The sequence below is a fragment of the Indicator indicator genome, chromosome 22 (genome assembly GCF_027791375.1).
Source record: "Indicator indicator isolate 239-I01 chromosome 22, UM_Iind_1.1, whole genome shotgun sequence".
NCBI lineage: Eukaryota > Metazoa > Chordata > Aves > Piciformes > Indicatoridae > Indicator > Indicator indicator.
Genome location: NC_072031.1, coordinates 6,362,010 through 6,384,677, shown reverse-complemented (window position 1 = coordinate 6,384,677; position 22,668 = coordinate 6,362,010). Strand labels below are relative to the sequence as shown.

At 46.2% G+C, this 22,668-nt stretch overlaps 1 protein-coding gene across 1 annotated transcript in view; it reads right to left on the bottom strand.

Annotated features, from left to right (window-relative positions):
- MAPK8IP3 (mitogen-activated protein kinase 8 interacting protein 3) overlaps positions 1–15,591 on the bottom strand; it is a 62,682-nt gene extending 47,091 nt beyond the window's left edge. The window contains 1 exon segment of the mRNA XM_054391237.1: positions 15,274–15,591. Within this exon segment, the coding sequence (XP_054247212.1) occupies positions 15,274–15,591 (318 nt within the window).
- Positions 15,592–22,668: the final 7,077 nt, after the last annotated feature.

Genomic DNA, 22,668 nt, shown 5'->3' with positions numbered 1-22,668 from the left:
CTTCCTGCCTGAATTTACTGCAACAAGACAATTTCCCCCCCTCCTTGTTTTCCAGAAGCATTTTCTAGAAATATTAGAAATACAAACATCCTTCTTCCACTATAAAGAAGTCATCTGGGAGGCTAAACATTTACTTATTAATTACATTTTAAGACCATACAAAGTTTTAGACTCTTAAGTACACTTTTTTTTTTCTCTGAGATGTCAATTAAACACTGAAATCCCTTAGTCACTCAACAGACATCCATCAACATGTTTTAATGACTTTTGAGAGATTTATAAAGGTTTGGTAATTTTCAGATTTATTCTTGAAACATTTTCCAGAATAACAGTATCATTTCAGAGTAAAAATGGGAAAAAAAAAACCCTGAAACAGCTACACAACTAGAGGGGCAGTAGTTTGGAGGACTGATCACAGCTGTGCCAACAACAGAACTGTTTTCCTGCTGTATTCTCCACTTCTTCACAGGGTTTTGCTGGAATCAGCCCGTGCTAAAGCTCAGCTGACAAACTCTTTATTACAGCCATGGGCTAAAGCCCCATCACATCGAGCTGGCTCAGCCTTCACTACCCCTCTTGACTCAAGATGCCTTCCTGCTCCTAGTGTTCCATTCGTGAGCATGCCACCCGGGCCTGGCAGCAATGAGGCTTTTTACCAACAGTAAAAATGAATGGACTTGAAGGAAAACATTCACACTTTGTTAATCAGGAAGAAATAGAAGGTACAGGTGCAATTTTATTCCCACTATGTAGGACATGTTTAATAGGATTCCTGGATTTGCTGCTACTGTTTTGGTTTAATTCAGAGGAAATTGATTTTGGAAGGTTAAGTCTTCTACAAATATGGCTCAGTCTTCTTACTCAGTCCTGTCTATTCTACAACCTAAAAGTAATCAAAGAATCAGAAAACCAGAAATCAATTGACCATTTAGAGAAGAAAGGGACATGAAGACAACATTAAAAATTCATATTAGCCTAAGTACTCTCAGGGCAGAACAGCATTCCAGACAAATGGACCCCAGCATATCCTCTCCTGGCTGCTGAAGAGATCAAACAACATTTATGCAGAGGGACCCAAGCACTCTCTGAAGCACCTTTTAGCTGCTCCTCTATCAGAAGCCATCTCACCTGAGGTTCTCCTTGTGCATCACAAGGTCTGAAGGGCTGAAAGAAGGAAAAGTCCCAAATCCAGAGAGGAGTGAACAGCCAGACCAGCGGGATGAGGAGGAGAGGTCTCACTGCCAGGGCTGTCCCCAGAAAAGCATCCTCCTGCCTGAGGAGATGGTTTAGCACACGCTGTCATTGCCACTCAGCCCTCAATACTGAAAGTGAGCTCTCACCAGGGCATTCAGGAGGCTTTTTTTTTTTCCAATAAGCCAGCAGCAGACATTTCATAAAGCATCAGAGGAAGAGCCTTACTAGCCACTAAAAGCTGCTAAGAAAACCGGAGTATGAAACTGCTATGTATAAAAATTACTTATATGGATTTTCTTCTACTAGCCTCTCTCCCCAGATTTCAAGCAGGATAACTAGTCTGTAACAACCCAGGATTGTGCCAAGCAATGGCTTAAACACTAGACTTTACAGGGAAAAGACCTGGCATAAAATAATCTTAAGGCAAAAGAATAAGTACTCCTCTGAAAAACAGTAGGACGATGCACATCGCTTGGCTTCCTGCTTCATTGCCTTCTGCAAAGGAAGAAAACAACTAAAAATAGCCTATAATCAGAAATCATCACATCATACCAGTGACAGATCAAGCAGAGAGCCAGAGATGCACATATACACACAGCCTTGATCTATGGTGGCTGTTGGTGTGTGCCATGGCACTGCACACCAAGCAAAGCGTCAGGGCTTCAGCCTCAGCACCCTTTCTGGGCTGCAGGAGATGGCTGAGTGCAGGAGCAGCACCGGGGCGCAGCAAGGAATGCACACAGCCAGCCACCACTGAACAGCTCTGCTGGTGCACTGGGGAAGGGCTCTTGCTGCCTGCAGTGTCCCAGAGGAGGTCACCTCGCCTGCAGGGAACCCACAGACAAGGCAATGCTGCCTCTGTAGTCCTCCTCACAGCTTCTAGACAGCACCTAATTAGGCTGGCAGTTCAGGGAGCTGTGTTGACAGCATTTTGCCTTAGAAAGCCACAACAAAGAAAGAGGCCAACTCCTGGCTAGTCAAACCCAGCCTGCTCAAAATCAAGTTTCCAGTCCTATTATCAGGCCTGCTGCTGCTGAGTTTTGCACACCACCCAAGGTGAAGACAGGAGTCATTTCACTCAACAGCAACTTCAGGAAGATTACTCTGTTCCAAAGCAGATGTCTACCAGGAAGTATCTGACACTCAGGTGAGCACGTCACACTTCCTTATTACAAATCCTGTACAGCAATGGCCACAGCCAGATACTGACAATGCCAGAGCTTCAGGAGCAGATTGTTAAATCTTTTCACTATGACAATCAGAAGAATGACTCTCAGGGAAGATCAACCTAAGTGCCAGATGTGGCTACACATTACTCACGGAAAAGGAGGATGAGCGAAGCTGTGAAAAACACTAGGCTGGCCAGGTGACACACAGGCACCTCCATGCCAGCAGGATGCAAGGCACAGGCCAGCTCACCTGCCTTTTCCAGCAAGGAAACAGGGAGTCTGGCTCCAACATCTAGGAAATGTAAACCAAGTTAGGACAGGCCCAGTTCCCACTAAGAGAGAAAAGCCATAAATATTTGATAGAGTGAAAACCCGGTTGAAGTAAAGGACAATTCTGGCACAAGAACAAACCAGTAAAACCAGGTCATGAATAAAAAAGAACAACTCCACTGCAATCCTGAAGAAGGTAAGAACAGAAGCAGGAGACATAACTAATGGTTTTCAGATGAAGCTTGATACATTTATGAACTGGATTACATAACTCAATTGCCTGCAGTACCAAGGGACAGGGCATGCTGACTCAGAAAGTCCCTTCCACAGCTATTGTCCTAAGTTTCTAATTAAGGGTGGGTGTCTTTCTAAGAACACTAGAGACAAAGTGGTTACAGATTTGGTGCAAAAATTACCATGTGGTAAGAAGTCTGGAGGGATCAAGTCTGGAGTAACTCAGCTTCAACCAAGAGAGGCCCCAGTGCTGTAACTACACACCCTGCAGTCACATACACAGCTGATACTAGCAGCCCCTCATACGTGTGTGAGTATGAACTGGCAGTAACAGACAGCAGGCTAAGTGGGTGCTGGACACCCATCACATTGTGATGTGCACAGACCTCCTGCTTCACACAGTCCTTCCACAGCAGCCTGTACTGTGAAAGGTGGACACTTGGGCATCCTCAGCAAAATCACACACTAAATACTAACTTAAGGTAACTTTCCTTATTTCAAGAGTGCACATGTTCAAGTGGAGAACACCCATTAACCACCGTCCAAACTCTCCCTTCCCTGTTTTTAGTTCTCTTCTAATTTTTTTCAGGTAGGACACTGCATCATTGAAGTCATGGATCTACTTCCTGCATAGCTTAGCACCAGTGTCCATTCAGGAGACAAAAAAGACTGATGCACTGTTTTGCAATGCTGAAAAGAAACAAGAGCATGAATAACAATGGAGACTGAAACAAATATTAAAGGAATGAACATTTTAAAAAGGAGGACAAAAAATATGCAGGCTAGCACTGTAAACTTTCCTTCCGTTGTGAGGACTTAAATATACCTGTATGTTTCTGTATCTGGAATTATGGTGCAAACTATGTGGCAATTTCAATCCAAGTCAGGCTACACACCACAAAAGCTGAAGGACCAAAAAGGAAAGAAACCAAGGAGGTGAGCCCAAGGTGGAGCTGGTACAATGTAAGCAGTGTTTCAAGTGACTGGAATTACAAAAATGCATGCAATGCTGCTACAAAAGGGGGCTGTGATGAAAAACTGTATTAAACCACATAACTATCTTGAAAGGGTTTTAAAACCATTATTTTACCAATTTGAAAAACTATCAACGTGAGCAGAAGATTTGCCAATACCCCAGTGCAAGGCAACAGCCAAGCAGCCACCGAGGCTGCAGCAGAACAGGTTGCAGGCTGGTGGGAAGGGCAAGGTCCACTGCCTGTGCACCCATGGCACCTTAAATAGAGGCACAGGCCCCACTGAAGCCACCAAAGAAGGAAGGAAGCTGATGACCATTACCAGATGGACAACCTCAACACCATGGCCATGATCAACATGGCAGTCGCTGCTGCCTGTGATGGCTCTGAAGCTGAACACGGGGCAAGTGTTCTGCTGGCCTGGGTCCTCCACAGAGGTGGCAAGCAGTGAAACCAGAACCCCTGCACAGCACTGGGCCACCACAAGCCCCATCTCCCCCGTGCAGAGACCGAGGTGCCACAGGACTTCACCAAGGCACCACCCTGAGAAGCCCCTTAGAAGCACTTTGGTCCTAGCAAGCAGAGAAGATTGCTGGGGTACCTGCTGCAAGGTATATACAAAGCAGTGGATAAAAAACATCCTTTTAGTTTAAATATAAACATAAATGCTCTGACATTGAGCATGGAAGTATGGCAGTATCTGCTGAAGAGTAACATGGCCAAACCATGACGGAAGAAGTATTATTTCTCCAACAAAATCTTTCACCATTCTCTAATAAAATGAAGACACAGTGAAAGGTACAACTAATATCATTCCTTAAGCACGTGTGTCAATACTCCCCTTCTTTCATATATACACAGAGTCAAATTGGCTCAAACCAGTGACAAGCAACTTGTCTTTAAAAGACTACAGAAAAGCACAAGGTGATTAACAAAATAAAATAGATCCTTTAGAGTGGGAAATCTCTATTTAAATAATTAAAATCAGCTACTGGAGCTTATTTTCAGCTGCTCTGGTGTACTAAAGATAAAACTGATACCAAATCCAAGCTAGTACATCCAAGAAAAGCTTTGTGTGTGCAAAGCTACCAAGCCACACGCTCTTCATGTAGTTGTAACACTCAAGATGAAAAAAATCTTGTCCAGTAAGAGTCTGTAAAGCATTAGGCCAAAGTGAAGAGGCCAGCTGCCATTGGCATCCTTCTGGATTTCTCTCAATACTTTTTGTTATCCTCATTGCATGAACCTCTCCATTTTAAAGGAAAGGATATTTCTAGCAGATTGTGTCTTACTGCACTGCACCTCCACAATCCAAAGGGTAAAGAAAAAGTATTAGTAGCTCCTCAGATCTTCACAGGAAGCAATCCTGAGGTGCCTCTGAAGCTGTACAGAACTTTCCCCAGTCTAGCAATTCTTTTCTGAAATACTCAGCAGAGAGAGTCTGCTGACATCAGATCTTACATAACAGTACAATTCTGCTTCCACAGCAGGGGCTTGGAATTTAACCCTTTAATTGGAGGAAAGGCTAACTTCCAGTTGAGCTTCAGATGAGCTTTATAACTAGATTTTGGAAGGTTAAACCTAGATCATGTCGAGCAAAAAAAACCTGGCTGGACAGCCAAGCCCAGAGAGTTGAGGCAGACAGAGTGAAATCCAGTTGGTGCTGTTCCCCAGGGCTCAGTACTGGGACCAGCCTTGTTTAATATCTTTTATCAGTGACCTGGGTGAGGGAACTGAGTGCACCCTCAGTAAGTTTGCAGATAACACCAAATTGGACAGGAGTGTTCTATCTGGAGATAGAAGAGCTCTGTAGATGATTTTGGCCAGGCTGGATGGATGGCCTGAGGTCAATTGTATAAGGTTTAACAAGGCCAAGGGATGGATCTTGCATCTTGGGTCACATCAACCCCATGAACAATTCAGGTTTGGGGCAGAGTGACTGGAAATTGCTCAGTAGAGAAAGACCCAGGGGTGCTGGAAGACAGCAGCTGAACCTGAGCCAGCATGAGCCCAGGTGGCCAAGAAGGCCACCAGCATCCTGACCTGGATCAGCAACAGTGTGGCCAGCAGGAGCAGGGCAGTGATTGCCCCCTGTACTGGGCACTGGTGAGGCCACACCTGGAGTACTAGGTTCAGTAAGCGGAAATGGCCTCTATTTGTGCCAGGGGAGGCTGAGGCTGGATATCAGGAAAAAATTCTTTGCTGTAACTGTGGTCAGGCATTGAAACAGGCTGCTCAGGAAGGTGGTGGAGTCACCATCTCTGGAGGTGTTCAAAAAACATGTAGACAGGGCACCTTGTGACATGGTTTAGTGGGCATGGCAGTGCTGGGTTGAGGGTTGGACCTGGTGATCTTAGAGGTCTTTTCCAACTTTAATGATTCTATGATCAGAAATACTCCATTATATCCAATACAAATCAGTGGATATTTCACAAAAAAAAAAATTAAAATCCATTCCATGAGCTTCTGGGGAGAATACTGAAACTTAGCAACAAGAAATGCAGCGGAATGGGAAGACAGATCCAGACCAAGACAGTCAGTTAATGCCATCATCACCATGCAATACAGAACTGCTTAAGATTTAGTAAGAAAAATGCTACTTAATGTATCAGTTACTTGCAAAATCTCTTAGCTCTGAAACCACTTACTCTGATTTTAGCTCTCAAAACCAATCTATACAGTTCCCTTAAGTCACACTGGAGAACATATGCACCAAATTAAATGCTGACAGCAGCAGCTTCCTCTTGATTTTACCAGCACAGGCAGATCTACAATGAATACCACCAGCTCTGCCTGCCCACTCTTCAGCCTAGAGAGGTCTCTCCTGAAAATTGACCCCTGCCTTCTCAACTGCAGCTCTACAGCAAAGAGAGCCAGAGCTCAGCATAGGAGTTGTGCCAGGTAGTTAAGCAGCAATTTTCATCCTCTTTTAGTCCTGTGCATGCAGACAGTCTGCATCTGCACACCTCTGGCCTTACCACCCATCTCCCTTTGCTGGGACAAATTGCTGTGTTCTGTAAACAGGTCCTAGCGTCCCACTTTCTGCAAGACACAATGTATTCTACAGTGATTAACAACTACATAAAAATAGAGAGGATTCTGGGTTAGCTCAACCAATCCAGCCAGTTGGACTCAATGATCTCAAAGCTCTCTTCCAATCTAGGCAGTTCTGTGCAAACATCTACTTGGATTGGTGAAGTGGGAAGGAGAAGGTACTCCTCTATATGGGTGCTGCATCACCTTGTATATACTTCTTCCCAATGTGCTGTTCATAAATGTGGTGCAGATAAGCCCTTTCAAGCACAGAATCCCAGGATCAAATATTTCAGATGTGCTCTGAAAACGAGGGCAAAAAGCTGATGTGCCTCTAGGCCATACACCTTGAAAATATCCACTCATTACCAGATCAAAAGGATTAATTTTTCTGGTTTAAATTAGGATTTACAACTACTTTGTACAATTTTCTTTTGGGAGAAACCCAGACTGTGTCTGACAGAAAACCTTTCCACAGAAGGCTGCTGATGGAAGAGCAGGCAAGCCTGTTTTGATGCTGCCACACTGTTTACCCTCTCCACAGGGCTGAGCACAGAGAGGCAGCTAACATCCATGCCACAAAGCAGAGTGGCTGAGAGCAGGATGGCCAAGTCCCAGGTAGAACAGAAAAGAAAAATAAGAGCCTGAAACTGTTCCAGTCAGACCCAGATAAGCATTGCTCTTGCTTTGAACAGGCCCCTTCAATTCAGGGTGCTGGGAGAGAAGGCAGACACCCACCAGCTCAGGAGCAAAAAGTTCAGTACTTCTCACTGACACCTGAATTAAAGTAATCTGTCCTGCAAAACAAGATCCAGCTTCAAGGATTATCACTCTGGACACCTTGCAGCCCAGCTGACTGCAAAGTGTACTGCAGTGTGTCGGTGTGAGCTGAAATTCCCCCCCCACCGACAATAACCAGGCTAGCTCAGTCTGGAAGCAAATGAAGGCTGTATTTACAAGCAGAGTCTACAGTCTACGATGAAATGCAATGAATATGTACAAATATACAAAATTCACAACATTCACAAATATATACAATCAACAGAAAAAGCACAACCGATCTCCCTTTGCTTCCCCCCAACGGGACCCTCCCAAAGTGGCCTCTCTCTCTCCCAGGAGCTTCCCCCCAGACTCCCCTGGACAGAGAAGCAGAGTTAGTTAAGCAGAAAGTTGTTAACTTAGCTGCCAAGGTCAGTGTGTGTTATCTTCAGCCAGAAGAGAAGAAGAAAACAGCAGCCAGACAGCCCAGCAACTGCCCCCACTGCCGAACGCAGAATGTGCAGAGTGCCTACTTTGTTTTGGGTAATAGTTCTTAAACATTTCTATCTATCCAATGGAAGTGTTTAGAACAATCGTTATTTTGCTTTCTTACACCCAATAGTGACTTATTTACATTCTTTCACTTTCTCTGTTCTGAACTTTGCAAGGAAAAATTAAAAAGACAGTTTCAAACCATCACATGCAGACAAACAGAATACCACAGCTGAAGCATCAGATTTGAAGGCTGCCCACCTCCACTGCACAACACAGAGGAGTTGCAGCATTTGCTGTGACCCATGAACGGTATTTCCAGACATGTAAAGCAGCTGTCAGCCTTCCTGACATCCACATGCAACCTCAGACTGATGGCCTACCTATTTGAAAGACTGGCCTCAAACTGAAATCACTTCCTGGGGAAGCAGAGCGGTGAGGTGGCCACACCACAAAGCCTGCTGGGCCTGGCACAGCAGTAACCCGGGGCTGGGCACAAGAAGCAGGACACAGGCTGAGCCTATAAGGCTCACACACACAATCCAAATACTTGAGTCCTGTGGGGCAGTCTCCTGGAAATGCCAAGCAGGTTCCTGCTGGGAAAGGCAGGAGAAGGTCCAGCTGGCTGCTCAGACATCGCATCACCACCTGAAATCAACACAAAGCAGCCACCTTCCAACAAGCATTACTCATGTGAGCTCCAGGACTACGGAGGAAGACTATGCAAGAGGGGATAAGGACAGGGACAGAGCAGCCTGGGGCATCCCACACTTCCTCCTCAGCAGCATGAAGGGATCTAAACTGCTACAACTTGCTGAAGGCAGCATGACAACGGATGATGATGGAGATGTGTGCATCTTCATCCTCCTCACCATGAAAAAGGAACGAAGGTGCCAGGGTGCCTCTGCTAGATGAAAGGCTGAATCATTCTCAGAAAAGGGAAGGCTGGTGAGGGATTTTCCTTGAAACTTCAGCCATTACAGTCATTCAAATTCATTTGCAATGGTTGGAAGTCTGAATCTTCCCAGACTTTGGCTCTTCTCTTACAAGTCTACCTGGGAAACCCCACTGCTAAGTTCTGCCTTCACATGCCTACCATGTCCCAACAATGTCCTTGAACAGAAAGTGACCATAAAGCATCCTACTTCATTCCATCAAGAGAGGAAAAAAAAAAGGTTGTCATCAGAGCCCATTTGGAGATTACAATTTCACTTATGCAGGTAACCCTGTTGAGGGGAAATCCAGCCATCACCTCAGATTATCAGCAATCATCACCTAACACCCAGAATACTAACTTGAATTGCTCTTTAAATAAAGTAACAGCTCACAGAGATTAATTTTACTTTAAAGGCAGTTTTTACTGACACAGACTGATATTTATGCATATCAGTAAGTTCCATAAGCCTGAGTGACATAAAGAGGATTTGGATGAAGGATCTGTGTCTGGACATACATTTTTTTCCTCCAAGATTAGTGAGAATAAAGTAAGGTTACCAGATGGCAAGGACTGATGTGCATTATGTTTGGAAAGCATGATTCCTCATAAAGTGATTTAGAAATGCATCTCACATGGTCAGTTTCCATTGCCTGTCACAAATCAATGTTGTTAGCTTCCTTTAAATTAATTAAACTGGTAAACTGAGAATCTCCAAATTGATTTCACCTAATCAGTGTGGGTTTAACACCATTTATCAGAATGAGAATAACTAATCAAGCATTTTTAGCAGGTGGCTTTCCAACAACTGTTTGTCCTCTAACATCATCTCTAATATGCTAAAACAAAAATCTATCATTCTTACATTAAAAAAAGGCATTCTGCACACACTTTTTATGGGTAGGAGATCACAAAAGCAGAGAGTAGGACAAGCTGCTTCTGCATTTCCAAGATCACTTTTCCCCTTGCCTAATACCAAAGCATCACATCTTGCCTTTTAGCTCTTAGCTTGCTTTTGGCACTGCTCCACCAGACCAGGAGAAGGATCCCCCTCTTGCCTGCATCTCAAAGGGGCACTGACTAGTGTCACCAAGGTGGATCCTGTGGGAGGTCCCAGGACCAGACCAGCAGATTCTGCATCTTTCAGGATGCTGCACTGCTGCCAGCCTGGGTTTCCCTCCCCACTGCCGCTCTGATCCGTACCCTGCCACATGCCAACTCGCCTTACTGCTGCTGGAGTGCTCACCAAAGGAGCAAAGAGAAAAGAGCAAGACACATGATACTGAAAATCTGGAGAGAGGAGTGGTGCTGCTGCTCTGAAACCTCTGCAGACACTCTCTTCCCTGGTGGTAGAGGAAGGACAGGAATCAACCTAGAACTGCAGCACACCCTCCTTCCACTTTGCAGAGGCACCTCTTTGACCTTCACATCTGAGCAGAGAAAAGGCATCATTCAATTATTTCCCAGCAAATGGCCCTAGTTCATCTCCAGGGGAGGAAAGAGTTCTCCCTGTCACTGTTGTCTGCACTAACACAATCCTGGTCCTGTGTCAGGAGACATGCAAGGGGATGTTAAATCTTTAGCCTGCGATCCTATTTCGTTTTACTGCCATATTTTTTGTAAGGAAAGGCACACTCAGACTCTACAGACTACCACCCTTCATCTGATAGACATGGTGCTCACAGGCCAGAGCAGCAATGAGGCTGTCACTACTGGTAAGTATATTCCACCATTTAAGAGAGAGAGGAGAAAATTAGTTGTTATAACTAATGTTGTCTACTTGCATATGATTTTGAAACACAGGGATCTCCAGAAGAATAGCTGCTTGCTTTTTCAATATATGTGGCTGAGTTTTAAACACAACCTGCACTATTATGATCAATTCTGAACCATGTTCAAGTGATATCACTGACAAAAGACACAGGATGAAAAATATTATCCTCATGATTTATAGCCTGCCTCACCCAAGACACCATAGGACACTTTCCAGACACTTTGTTTTGCTTTTTCCTTCTGACCAATTAAATGGATCTGTTTTGGAGCCTTCCAACAAGTAAGGAGGAAAGTATCAAAATATGAAATCTCACATTTGCATGTCCCCTAGAAAAGATCATTACAAATACCACAGCACTCTTCTAGAAAATGTTTCTCCAGGACAATTACAAAAGAGGAGCCAGAGTAAGCTGAAGAAACCTCTAACAATAACACAGATTCTGCTGCTCATTCTGTTGGTGAAAGCTGACAGTGCCCACAGGAATGTGCCAGGACAGTGCCATCCTGGAATGGATGGAGCGTGAGGAATACAGAGGCAGATCCTGTAGATAGATGGTCGTGCAGCAAGCCTGTATTTCATGCTTGCCAGTTATTTTCAACTGCATGTAGTAGAGAGGATCCACACAACGAGCAAAAGCTGCCTTTATCTGCTGTCTGCTATTCCCAAGTGCCTTTCTCTCTCCATGCTATGAGGTCACTCTCAAGCTGCAGAAACTCCCACTAATCAGCTCACTGCGAGGTCAGGTTTCAGGGTGGGGAAACTGAGAGTCCCCTCCCTAGCTGGGGTTCATTTCACAGAGAAAGTAAACACAAGGAAAAACGGTATGGAAAGGGGGAAAGTGCTCCCAGTGAGGAACATCAGAGGCTGGAGGACAGAGCATCACACCTCACCACCTTCTTTAAAAGGGGATGTGTATGAGGGAGGGGCAATATTTGAAGTATCCTTCTACAAAAGGAGAAGGGGTGAGGGGTTCAAAAGCCTGTTAGTATTCAGCATTACAGACAGCAGGGCCACAAGGATAGTAAATGAACTGGAGCACCTTTCACAGGAGAGGCTGAGAGAGATGTTCAGCCTGGATGGCTCATGGAGACCTTACCTGTGTGTTTAAGTCCATGCTGCAAGTCAGTGAGGATGAGAGCCAGACTCTTCTCTGGACACGAGGCAATGGGCACAAATTAAACCACACCAAATTCCAGCTGAACACAAGGAAGCACTTTTTTTTTTTTTTTTTTTTACTGTGAGAGTGGTCAAACACTGGGACAGGTTGCCCAGAGAGATTGTAGAGTTTCCAACTGTGGATGTGCTCTAACTCTGATCAGACATGGTCCTTGACAACCTGCTGACCCTGCTTGAGCAAGAGGTCACCACCAAACTAAACAATGTTGTGGTCCTGTGAAACACTGTAGCATGAGAAAAGTAATTACCTACGTTCATGGAGAATACAAAACAGATAGAGGAAAACAAACCCACCAAAAATCTGGTGCAACTCTGCATCCTCAGTAGCTTGGACGTCATGGAAAACTCAAACATTGTGCACTAAGCCCTGTAATCACAGAGACTGACAGCACTGCCTCATTTCAAGGAATTTCTATTTTCAATCCACTTGCCTCGGTGCCTCTGCTGCCCTATTTTAGGACAAGCAAAAAATATGGAGCCACTCTGCCTCCCAAGTGTTTAGACAAGAAAGCAATGACTTGCTTTTGGCAAACATTGTTTTAAAAGATAATACATAAAATTATCTTAGAGCAAGAGACAGCAGAGCACTGAGAAGGCAAACTTGCTTTTATGGCATTTAGCCACAGTGAAATGTAAGCTGTTAGAAACAGCCTTAACCTATTGAGTCTGTTGGGGCACAACTTCTGCATAAAGATGAAACAGCAAGATTTGGTGCTTCTGCAGCATTGCTAACAAGGCAATAAAAGCTACATTTTTATGCCAAAGGACAATGCCCACTTGTGGGTTCGATTACTAATATCAAGTAATTATAACACAGGGTCTTTTGGTGTGATATTGGAAAAGAAGAATGGATTGTTCTTAAAACTTCAGATCTCAGTGATGCTTAACTAGTACCCAGACACAGAGAGAAATCAGGACTGGGGTCAAATCCTGCTCCCAGTTGAAAGTGATCCTCCCAATTAAAAGTGAACATCTCACCCCAAGACTTGAGAGGTAGCACAGGAGGCTGAACACTGCTCATGACACAGGTCAGCCCTTCCCTGCTTACTACAGACACTGCCACAGAACAGCAACCCACATGCTGCTGGTAGAATAACTTTGTTGATCATTTACAATTATCTGGTGGACAGCAGAATTCTCTGCAACAGCTAAGATTTTCACATCCATAATACGTAATGGACTGCACAGTAAGCAGCCTACGGGCAAGAGGTGCAGATAAATAATAGACTTTTTGTTACATGCAGAGGAAATAGGAGATGTGTGTCCCATATTATGATCGTGTAACAGGGGTCATATGGAGGCAGAATCATCATTTGTTCTCATAAAAAAAAAAAAATCACCTTCTTTATCACTCTTTCCCCTTGAGGAAATTTTCTTCTCCTTTATCTTAGACTGTGCATAAGGATGACAGAGCATCGTCATCGTGACTGCTTTTTAAAACCCAGCAAACAGCATCCTGCCACAGTTCCTGAAGTTCCCTGCATGAATCCAACTGTAGTTGTGACATTTGCTTCCAGAAAACACATCTCCTATCTAGTAAGTCAAGAACAGAAATGCACCCCAGTGTAAAGATGACCAAATCCAACTCTTCTTGGAATGGTTATCTTTGGCCTGGGGTGCATTGCTGGTTTTGAGTCCGTTTCCTAGCTGGAGCCCCATTCCGTTCTCTCACAAATAACACACGTTTTCTTTCTCAGAAGCTGCATAACAATGTCTCTGTGCAACACTTAGTAAACAAAGTCTAGTGTACTCAGAATCATTTCTCAATCCCTACATGCATTCAGAAGAATTTTTAAAAATTATTTGAAAGATTACTAGTCCATTAATACATAACTAAAACTCCAAAGCTTTCGCTGACTGGCTCTCAGTTTTGCTAATGGACCTCAAGTGTCCTCCTCATCAAGTTGGCATGATTCTTGCATGTGATTATTAAGCAGCAAGAGCAGATCAGTGAAAACACTGCATGGTGCTCTACATTGTGCTCCAGTTCAAAAGCTATTCCATTAATTCCCCCTTAGCAAATCACAACTCGAGTCCTAGTAACACTACTGAACCTTGCATCTTCTGCTCTTAGTCTAAAAGGTAAAATGAAAAAAAAAAAAAAAAAGCTTTCTGAGAAATTGTGTAGTGAGACAAGGATGATGTGGTGGTGATGGACTCTTTCCACCACCAATGCTTTATCCCAGTTCACAATCACTTCAGAAGGCTAAAGAGCAAACCTTACGGTTCACAGCCCTCACACATGGCTGAAAAGATGCTCTTCATTTCAGTAGTAACAGGGGCAGTTTTTAAAGCCAAACTTAAAAACTCTACAAATCTAAGCTCTGACCTTGGCATGTGGGCAGCAGACCCCAGTGGGAAGGAAGGAGAGAGCATGTTGCTTTCCTTGTTTGGTCTGTGTCTGAGTATTTGTAACCCTAGGATTTTCCTTCCTTTCCATTAGAGGAGCTTGCTCTTCCCACGATCCACTTCCACACCCCCCTCCCAGCTGAGCAGCTCCAACATGGCTCTCATGGAGCAAATCCATACTCCAGGAAACTGCAGATACTAACTTGGGAAACTGTTTCAGTACAGGTTCAAAGTGTAGTGTTGGCAAAGGGTTTCAAAAATCGGATGCTACACTCTGCCTGTAATTACTGCTACAACTAAAGGCCTTTTAATGCTTCCGTTAAAAAAACCTATACAGCTGCACGCAAATTATCCATTTTTACAAGTATTTTATAAACCACAAATTAGCACAAACGTCAAGTCTTCCCTGTGGGGGTGGCAGTCCAAAGCGAATCCTTCAAATCCACAGAACTGCAGATATTGGTTTTGGGGTTTTTTTTTCCCTCTCCTGCCTCACCGGAGCGCATCAGTTGCAGCGGCACCTGCTCGCCCGGAGCCGCGATGCTGCAGGAAGCGCCGGGCCCGCGGCCTGCTTGGGCCACGGGAGAAGATCCCACGGAGGCGCTCAGCGGCAGCCCCGCGTCCCCGCCGCAGGAGCAGACAAGTCTCGCAGGGCCGGCCGCCCGCTCATCCTTTCTAGAAGGTACCGCCGGCCGCTGCCCCGGGGCTCCCCGCCGCCCCGCCCCGGGCCCGCCGTAAGGGCCGATGGCAGCGACGGAGCCGAGGCCTGCGGGCGGGCGGCCCCGCTATAGGCCCGAGCCGCCCCCGCGGCCTCGCCCCACCGCACCCCCGCCGCGGCCCTGCCCGCTCCTGAGCAGCGGCGCGGGGCCCCCGCCCGGCGGGCGGCCAAGATGGTCGCGGGGCGGCGGCGCTCACCTCCTCGGCCTGCTTGCGCAGCGCCTTCTCCCGCTCGTACTGCGTGAGGAGCTGCTCGTTGTCCTCCCGCAGCAGCTCCAGCTCCACCTCGTGCTCCTGGTTGTCAGTGAGCACCGAGTCCAGGTTCTCCAGCACCGTCACCACCAGCGGCATCAGCTCCTTCACCACCTCCTCGTCATAGCAGTGGATCAGCCGCTCGAACTCGCGGTAAATGCTGTTGGCGAGGCCCGAGACCCGCTCCGACATCACCGACCCGGAGCAGTAATCGTCGCCCGGGTACCCCCCCACGCCACCATCGTCCAGCTGGATCTCCAGCATCCTGCCGGCCCAACAGCCCCGCACCGCTCCTCCACAGCCGCTGCTAAGCCCCTTGTCGGTGTCGGTCTCGCCGCCGCCAGGCTCTGCTCTGCGCTGCTCCGCCCCGCCCGCCGCGTCACTGGCCTCGGGGACCGGCTGGGGCGGAGCGCGGCAGCACCGCCCCGGGAGCCCGGACGGCCACCGGAGCACGATCGGGGGACGAAAGCGAGGGCTTTGGGCTGACTGCGCCGCGGGCGCCCCTCACCGCTATCAACACCTTTCCCGCGGGAGACGCAGACCCCTCCCCCAGCACTTGCCACTGGAGCCCTCCTCACGCGTACACCGCGGCTCACACCCGCCCGTAGGCAGCTGCTGCCGCTAGAACCTGCGGGCAGGGCCGGGATGGCGCTGAGGTGCCCGCTGCACCCAGGGCTCCATCCAGCACGGAGGCTGTTCACGGTGTCCCTCGGCCCTGCGGAACGCCATGCGGCAGCGGTACCGACAGCACCGCGGAAATCCAGCATCTGGAGGCCAGCTGCAAACCACGCTGCGCGCCGGAGAGCCATCTTCTCTGCGACCCACAGGAGCCATCTTCTCAGACCCACAGAAAAGAGCGGGCAAGCCCAGCTCTCTGCTCTGGTCTGTTCGGTTCATCCTGACTGAGATTCAAACCTGAGTAACCGCTTCCTAATGTGGACCCCAAACCAAAGGATTCAGGGAACATAAGTTGTCCCAGGCCTGGATATGTTAACAAGCTACAAACTGGAGAGGCCTTCAAAGTACATGTTCTGCAAGTCACAAAAGAACCTGTTTCTATTCACACTCTCATTTTCTCCATCAGCTAACAAAAGCCTAAGAAGCATTATCTAAACTGGATGTTGTTCAATCCGAGGGTTAGTCAAGTGTGGGTCTTCCTGCGGCTGTAAACCCTCCTCCTCCCCTGCTGCTCACCCGCACTGGGGATTTTCACCCCACCCTTAGCCTCGGTGGTGAGCAGCACACATCTGGTGACGGAGCCTCTCACAGCATCAGCTTGGCAGCAGAAGCTCTGGGAACCCCACAAGTCTGAAGGAAGGCATTGTCTTGTTAATAAGAAAATACAGAGTCATGAGAGGAATGTGGCAAAATATGTTACTTGATTGCCAATTAATGCTCCTGTTTCCTCTGCTTTCAGAAGAAACACACAATTCATTAAAAAAAAAATGAAGTCTAACCCCTGACAAAATCACTTGCCTGCCTGAACACGTTGTACAGCCATAGTCTACCTGACTTTTTGACTGAAGAGATCACAAACACTCCACTGTCTTTTCTTTTCAAAACAGCTTGTCACTTGGAAACAATGCAAATACTGACACATGCTTTATTAGGTTAAGCATAAACTCAAAGGACTATCCACAATATTTGAGGAGTCCCTCAGACTGAGATCTTGGCAATGAGAAATTGAAACAAACAAAAGTAAACATGTACCAGAAGAGGCTGCTTGTTTTAAGATAGCAAATTGAAGCTATGAAATCAGAAAAAAAAAAAATGGCATGAGAACAAGGGTGGGAGAAGGACCTAACACTACTGCAATAAACTTCCGGTAAAGCTTCTCTACAATTATCTGTGTAGCTTTTAAAGAAAGGACTAAACCCAGGACTTATGAGAGCTTCATGATGTAACAGAAGGTCTGCAGTTTTGGAACAACTTTGCAGTCAAGGCAAATGTTAGGATGATCCATTTGTGGATGCACAGGTATAGGAACCAGGTAATCATGAAAATAAAAATCAGAATGACTGAACACTGACAAATTCAAGTTAAGGTCAGTGGAATCTGAAAGAATACAAGTGACCTAATAGGAAACAACAAGGCAGAACCTAGACCAAAGCTTCAGTCAACTGGATACCCACAGCTGTGCTCCAGAACTTACAAAGCCAGCATGGATTCCCTACATGCAAGATTTTCTTCAAGGATAGTTTCCATAGGTTACGTTCAGCATCTCCATCTCAGCTAATTGATATTTCTTATCAAATATTAATTCCCCTCCTTGAAGCAGCAATACAATAAGAGCTCTCCTCCTTCTCTGCCTGAATTGCTCTGGTTCTTGCCCCATAAGTGTTGTGAGTGATCAGATTTCTGACACACTGATGCTTCTTCAGTTTTCGGGTTCTGGGATATTCCTACTCTGTGAGACATCCGCAGCATCCTGCAGGAGCGGTTCCAGGGGTGGGTGCCAGCGTCTGGCATCAGGGTGGGCAACAAAAAAGCAGAACCAGCAAAATGGTGGCCTTGGCTGCTGGTAGAGTTTCCAACCTTTTCTTACAGTGTTGGCATAGGAGTCATGTGCCAGAGCCTTATGCTGTAGCTGGTGAGGGATTGCTACTGGCATGTTTGCTACGAAGAAGATGCATAAAACCAGGGCAAGCCATGAGGGTTTTGAGTTCTCATTACTGTCTGAAGAACTGGAAATCTAAAACTTGGTCTTGCTCCGTGACTGTCAGCTCTCCATCCAAACGAGTGTTCATTCCACTACTGGAGTTCAGAACCAGCAGGGTGTTCCCAGTGCTCTACAGGCAGGAGATGCACTGCCCATTGGTGCCCACGCTGCCCACTAGCAATGATGGAGGCAGCAGACTAGAAAAGATTTGTCTCATTTATTTAGCATTACTGCATGTTTGGTATCTTTTGAGAGATTATTTTACTCCTCTGGGCCATCTTGGCAGATTCCCTGAGAGCCCTGTCCTGTCCTTTGCTTCAGTAGTTTGCATGTAACTTTGTGGGCTTTTTTTCCCAATGCAGTTAAACCATAACATTGAGACAGAGAAATCCAGGCTAAATTTGGTGCAGTTTGTCATTGCATACAGGACTAAAAAGAAAGAAAATAGCTCAGTAGATGCTCCTTGACCCTCCACAACTTCTATAGGTCTATGGGATATCTGTCATTTATATAGAGTGAAGGAAAGGTTATGTCATATCTTGTTACTTTGCTTATTTGCTTGGTTTTGCTTCAGCCCTTGCAGTCGCTCTCCTAGATAGAGTGGGCATGAAGCAGCTGGGCTTGCAGCAAGAAGGCAAAGCAGCAGTCTGCGGTGCACAGCAGCTTTGCCGTGTCGGGCCTGAAGGCCCGCGGTAGCAGCAGCCGGTTTTGGCCAGAAGAGGGCGATAGCAGCGCTCGGTGAAACCTTGCGGAGCAGTTCTCCAGGTACGGCGGAAGGCAGCGCAGCCGCAACCCACCAGCCAGGCGCACGTTTGCTCTGGGAGCCTGCGTTTGCAGCCTTCCGGAGAGCTGAGTCAGCACTCTGAACGGCTTTACTTTTCTGAGCCAGTCACTTCTTGTCTGTAGGTGGCTCAGAGGAGGCTCTTGTGCATAGAACTAGATGGTGGCCTCTCTCTGCAACTGCTTTATCACAGGGTCTGTGGTAGAAAATAGCTAATCTGCTCAGCGCTGAACTGTCTTTTGCCAGCCCTTTTCTTCCATTCCTCCTTGCATTCCTCTGTCTGACAACAAGCATTACAGGCAATAGGTTGTTTTTTTTAAAATGGAATTTAAATCTATTAGGCAGCTTCCTTCTCATGACAGTAATCACAGAATCACCCGACTTGGAAGGGACCTCTACAGGTCATTTAGCCCAACTCCTCTGCAGTGAGCAGGGACATCCTCAACTAGATCAGGTCACCCAGGGCCTAGCTTCACCTTGAATATCTCCAGGGATGGGGCCTCAGCCACTTCTCTTTGTAAAGAACTTTTTCCTAACATCCAAACTAAATCTAATATTTTCTAATATCAAACCATTATCTTACTGGTTTCTGGGTCTCACTGCTGTGACTCCTGTTCATGCTGCATCTTTCCACAATGTTTCATTTAAGGTTTTGCAGTAGGCTCTTAGAGCCTGCTTAGAATAGTCTCTTGCAGCCAAAACCTTTAGAAAATTAAGAAAGCTTGTGGTTTTTTTTTTTACTGATTAGCATTAAAGGAGTCAGCACATGCCAAATTTCACTTAGGGGAATGTGGGCTGCCTTTCAATGCCCTTTTACCTGCTACTGCTTCTTAATCTTTTGTGACCTTTAACAGCTCACAGAAGATAATATTAGTGTGAAGCTGAAGGCTGTTTCCTGGTGAGTAAGGGTACATCTTCCCCTTCGTTGCTGGCTCCTGGCCCTGACCATCATGTTCTTCTACAACGGAGTCTTCCCCTTTGTGGCAGACACAAGGTACTGCATGGCTGCAGTCCCACTGGTGACACAAGTAGAAGTCTGTCAGAGCCTTGCAGGCCCTTGACTTTTAGCTGACTGGAAAATCTGAGGATAATATGCCTGTTCTGTCCACTCATGACACAGAGAAATGTGTCTTTAACACCTAGTTAAAAGCTATGAGGATTCTCTGACCTTCCTTTCTCTTCAGAGATGAGTGAGGCTTCTGAAGGAAAGCAAAAATAACTTCAAGGGAAATGATTCATCGAATATGCAAAGCTTGGAACACTGCCAAAGGAGGATCAGAAGGTTTTGGGAGAGCTGGAATACTTTATTTAAAAACTAGTCTGCAGCCATTTCACTTTTGTGATAGTGCAACAAAGAGTCTGGGGTGGGGTCTCAGCCTCAGAGGCCTGGGGTTGTAAGTGAGGGAGCCTTTGCATCCAACTGCAGAGATTGCAGACTTTTATGCCTTCATTTACTTAAAATAAAGCAGCATCTGCTTGGCTAAATTGGGACTCTGCCACAGATCTGTCATCTTGATTTTTTTTTCCCCCCGTTTGTGTGTCATATAACAACTCTGAACTTCTGCATTAGCAAAGCCCTGCTGTAAAAAAAAGCACATTGTTTTGGGAGCATTTCATTAGTGATGTGTAGTAAAACCCACCAGGAAATCAGGAGTGGTGAAATGTCATCAACATTGCCCTGACAAATGTACACATGACCTCTTATCAGTGAGATAAGGACATTCCAGATACCAAGGCCTTGATGGGATGGGCTATCAGGTGCCCTCTCCTTTTACCTGAAAACAGTGTCTCTTGATCACACAGTCCTCACTGCTGCAATTCTGCTTCCCTGCAGGATTATATCTTTGTTTTGCTCCCTGTGGAGCTAAAGTTCATGTACCAAGTGTCATGTTTCACACATCTTCCTGGCCAAAAATGCTATGCTGCTATCCACTTGGGAAAATGATGGTTCTGAGGCCACTGCTGTTTAGTGAATTCTGTTGCAGTAACTCTTCATGGGAGTGTCTTGTTCCACGCTTTGCTGATAGCATAGGCCATGAAGACTCATGATTACTGACGCTAAATAGTAGCCAGACCAGGTTTAAGTAGCTGCAAGATCTCTAAAGAAACTCATCTTCCTAAACTGTTAGGATTGCACAATTGTAAATTCTGTGAAGAGCTGGAGCTGGTTTTAATGCCATTTGTGCATATCCCTAACAAATGTGACAGGCTGACTTCTGGCAATTAAAACAAAACTTGCTTTGCATCATCTTTGCTTTAACCAGGTCTCCTTGAAGATGCCAAGGCCAAATTCCTACTACTTCTAAAATGCAGGTGTGCAATTTAAATGCTGATCTTTGCTGCTGGATTAGTCGGAAGTATTTTTGCTGCCCCTCAGCATTCTCACCCTTGGGCTGATAATGCTTTCCACCTTTTCAAAGAGAGTGTAAGAAGTCCAGCCATGGCTTGGACAAATTGCTGCTTGTGAGCTGTGCCGACATAATTGTGTTGTTCCAAACTTTAACCTGCACTTTTACAAGCATCTTGAGAGTTGCCATTAAGCTTGCAGCTTCTCTATGGTGTGCACTAATTAAAAAGAAAACACCAAAGGCTTCACGTTACAGACCGCACAGAATCAAATCTGTTTACAAGTCCTCTCATTAGAACATTTCCTGTCCATATGTTTGTGCTCAGACTTACTTTCTGTCAAAACAGCCAGATCAAGAATCCTAATTATGTAACTTCCCCCCCTTTTCACGTTATTATTTTTATCAGGTTTATCCAGGATAAATATTCTGGCTGCAGTCAGCAGGCAGCTGCTTGTACTGCTGGGGCAGTGTACGACAGCTCCCTTGTTCTCTCTGCAGCAGCTGGCATGCTAATTGTGAGTGCCCAGATCCAGAAGTGCTTGCTGTCAATGTTCTCGTTTTTTAAAAGCTCTCTCCAACCACAATTCAGCCTGTTGTTGCTCAACAAGCAGGCCTTTAATTCCTTGCAAACTACAAGACGCACTTTAGTCTGAACGAAATGACAAGAAATAACATTAACTGGCTTTCCCCTGTGTCCCTTGATTGTGTTGTGGTAGCACTAGCCCATGGCAAAAGGCTGTATGAACAGAAAGGATCAGGGTAAGCTTTCCGAGCTGATGGGAAAGGGCAACCTGCATGTAATCAGTCCCTCTTCTGTCAGACTCTTCCTTTATTTCCATAACTGTCAGGGCATAATGTTGGTTTTCCTCCCCCTTCCTTACAGCCTGCCACTGGACACAGATTCCCTGGCAAGGATTTTGGTCTGGGTTCAGCAGCACACAAGCAGACTGAGCCAGCGTGCCGCAGGATCAGCAAGGCACTGCCACGGCACTGCCATTCTTGCCAGCACACTCTGCGCAGCCACCCATGTCACTGGGATCTGTGGGAAGCAAGGATGCCTTGTCAGAGGCCTTCTGTCATTTTCCTATGCCAGGACCACACTGGGCTGAGACGCCTCTCTGCTGCTGGCTCTGCCCCTCCTCACTCTGCCAGCATTTGCATTTGTCTCGCCCTTGATCAGCATGGGCTGCTCGGGGATCACTCACTCAGCTGCTCTAAGTTCACAGCCCCCAGTTGTAGTTGTTTTGTGGCTGTGCTTCCTCTGCCTCCTGGAGGGCACAGTGCTGGCTGAGAGGCTCTACAGGGCATGGCAGCCTGTGACTGAAGGGATGCATGCAGCAGATGCACAACACCCTGGCCAAGAGGCCACCACACCTGACTTGCCCAACTGCAGCTTCTGTAGCTGTGGCTGCCTCTAGGCTGTCAGCCAAGACAGGGCAGCACGTGGAGAGTTTTTACACACTCATGGAAGTGTAGAACTGGGGTATGACTTCCCCACATGAAGAGCATCCCCTGCTCAAGGGGAATTACTACACTGATGTACAGGCTGAAAC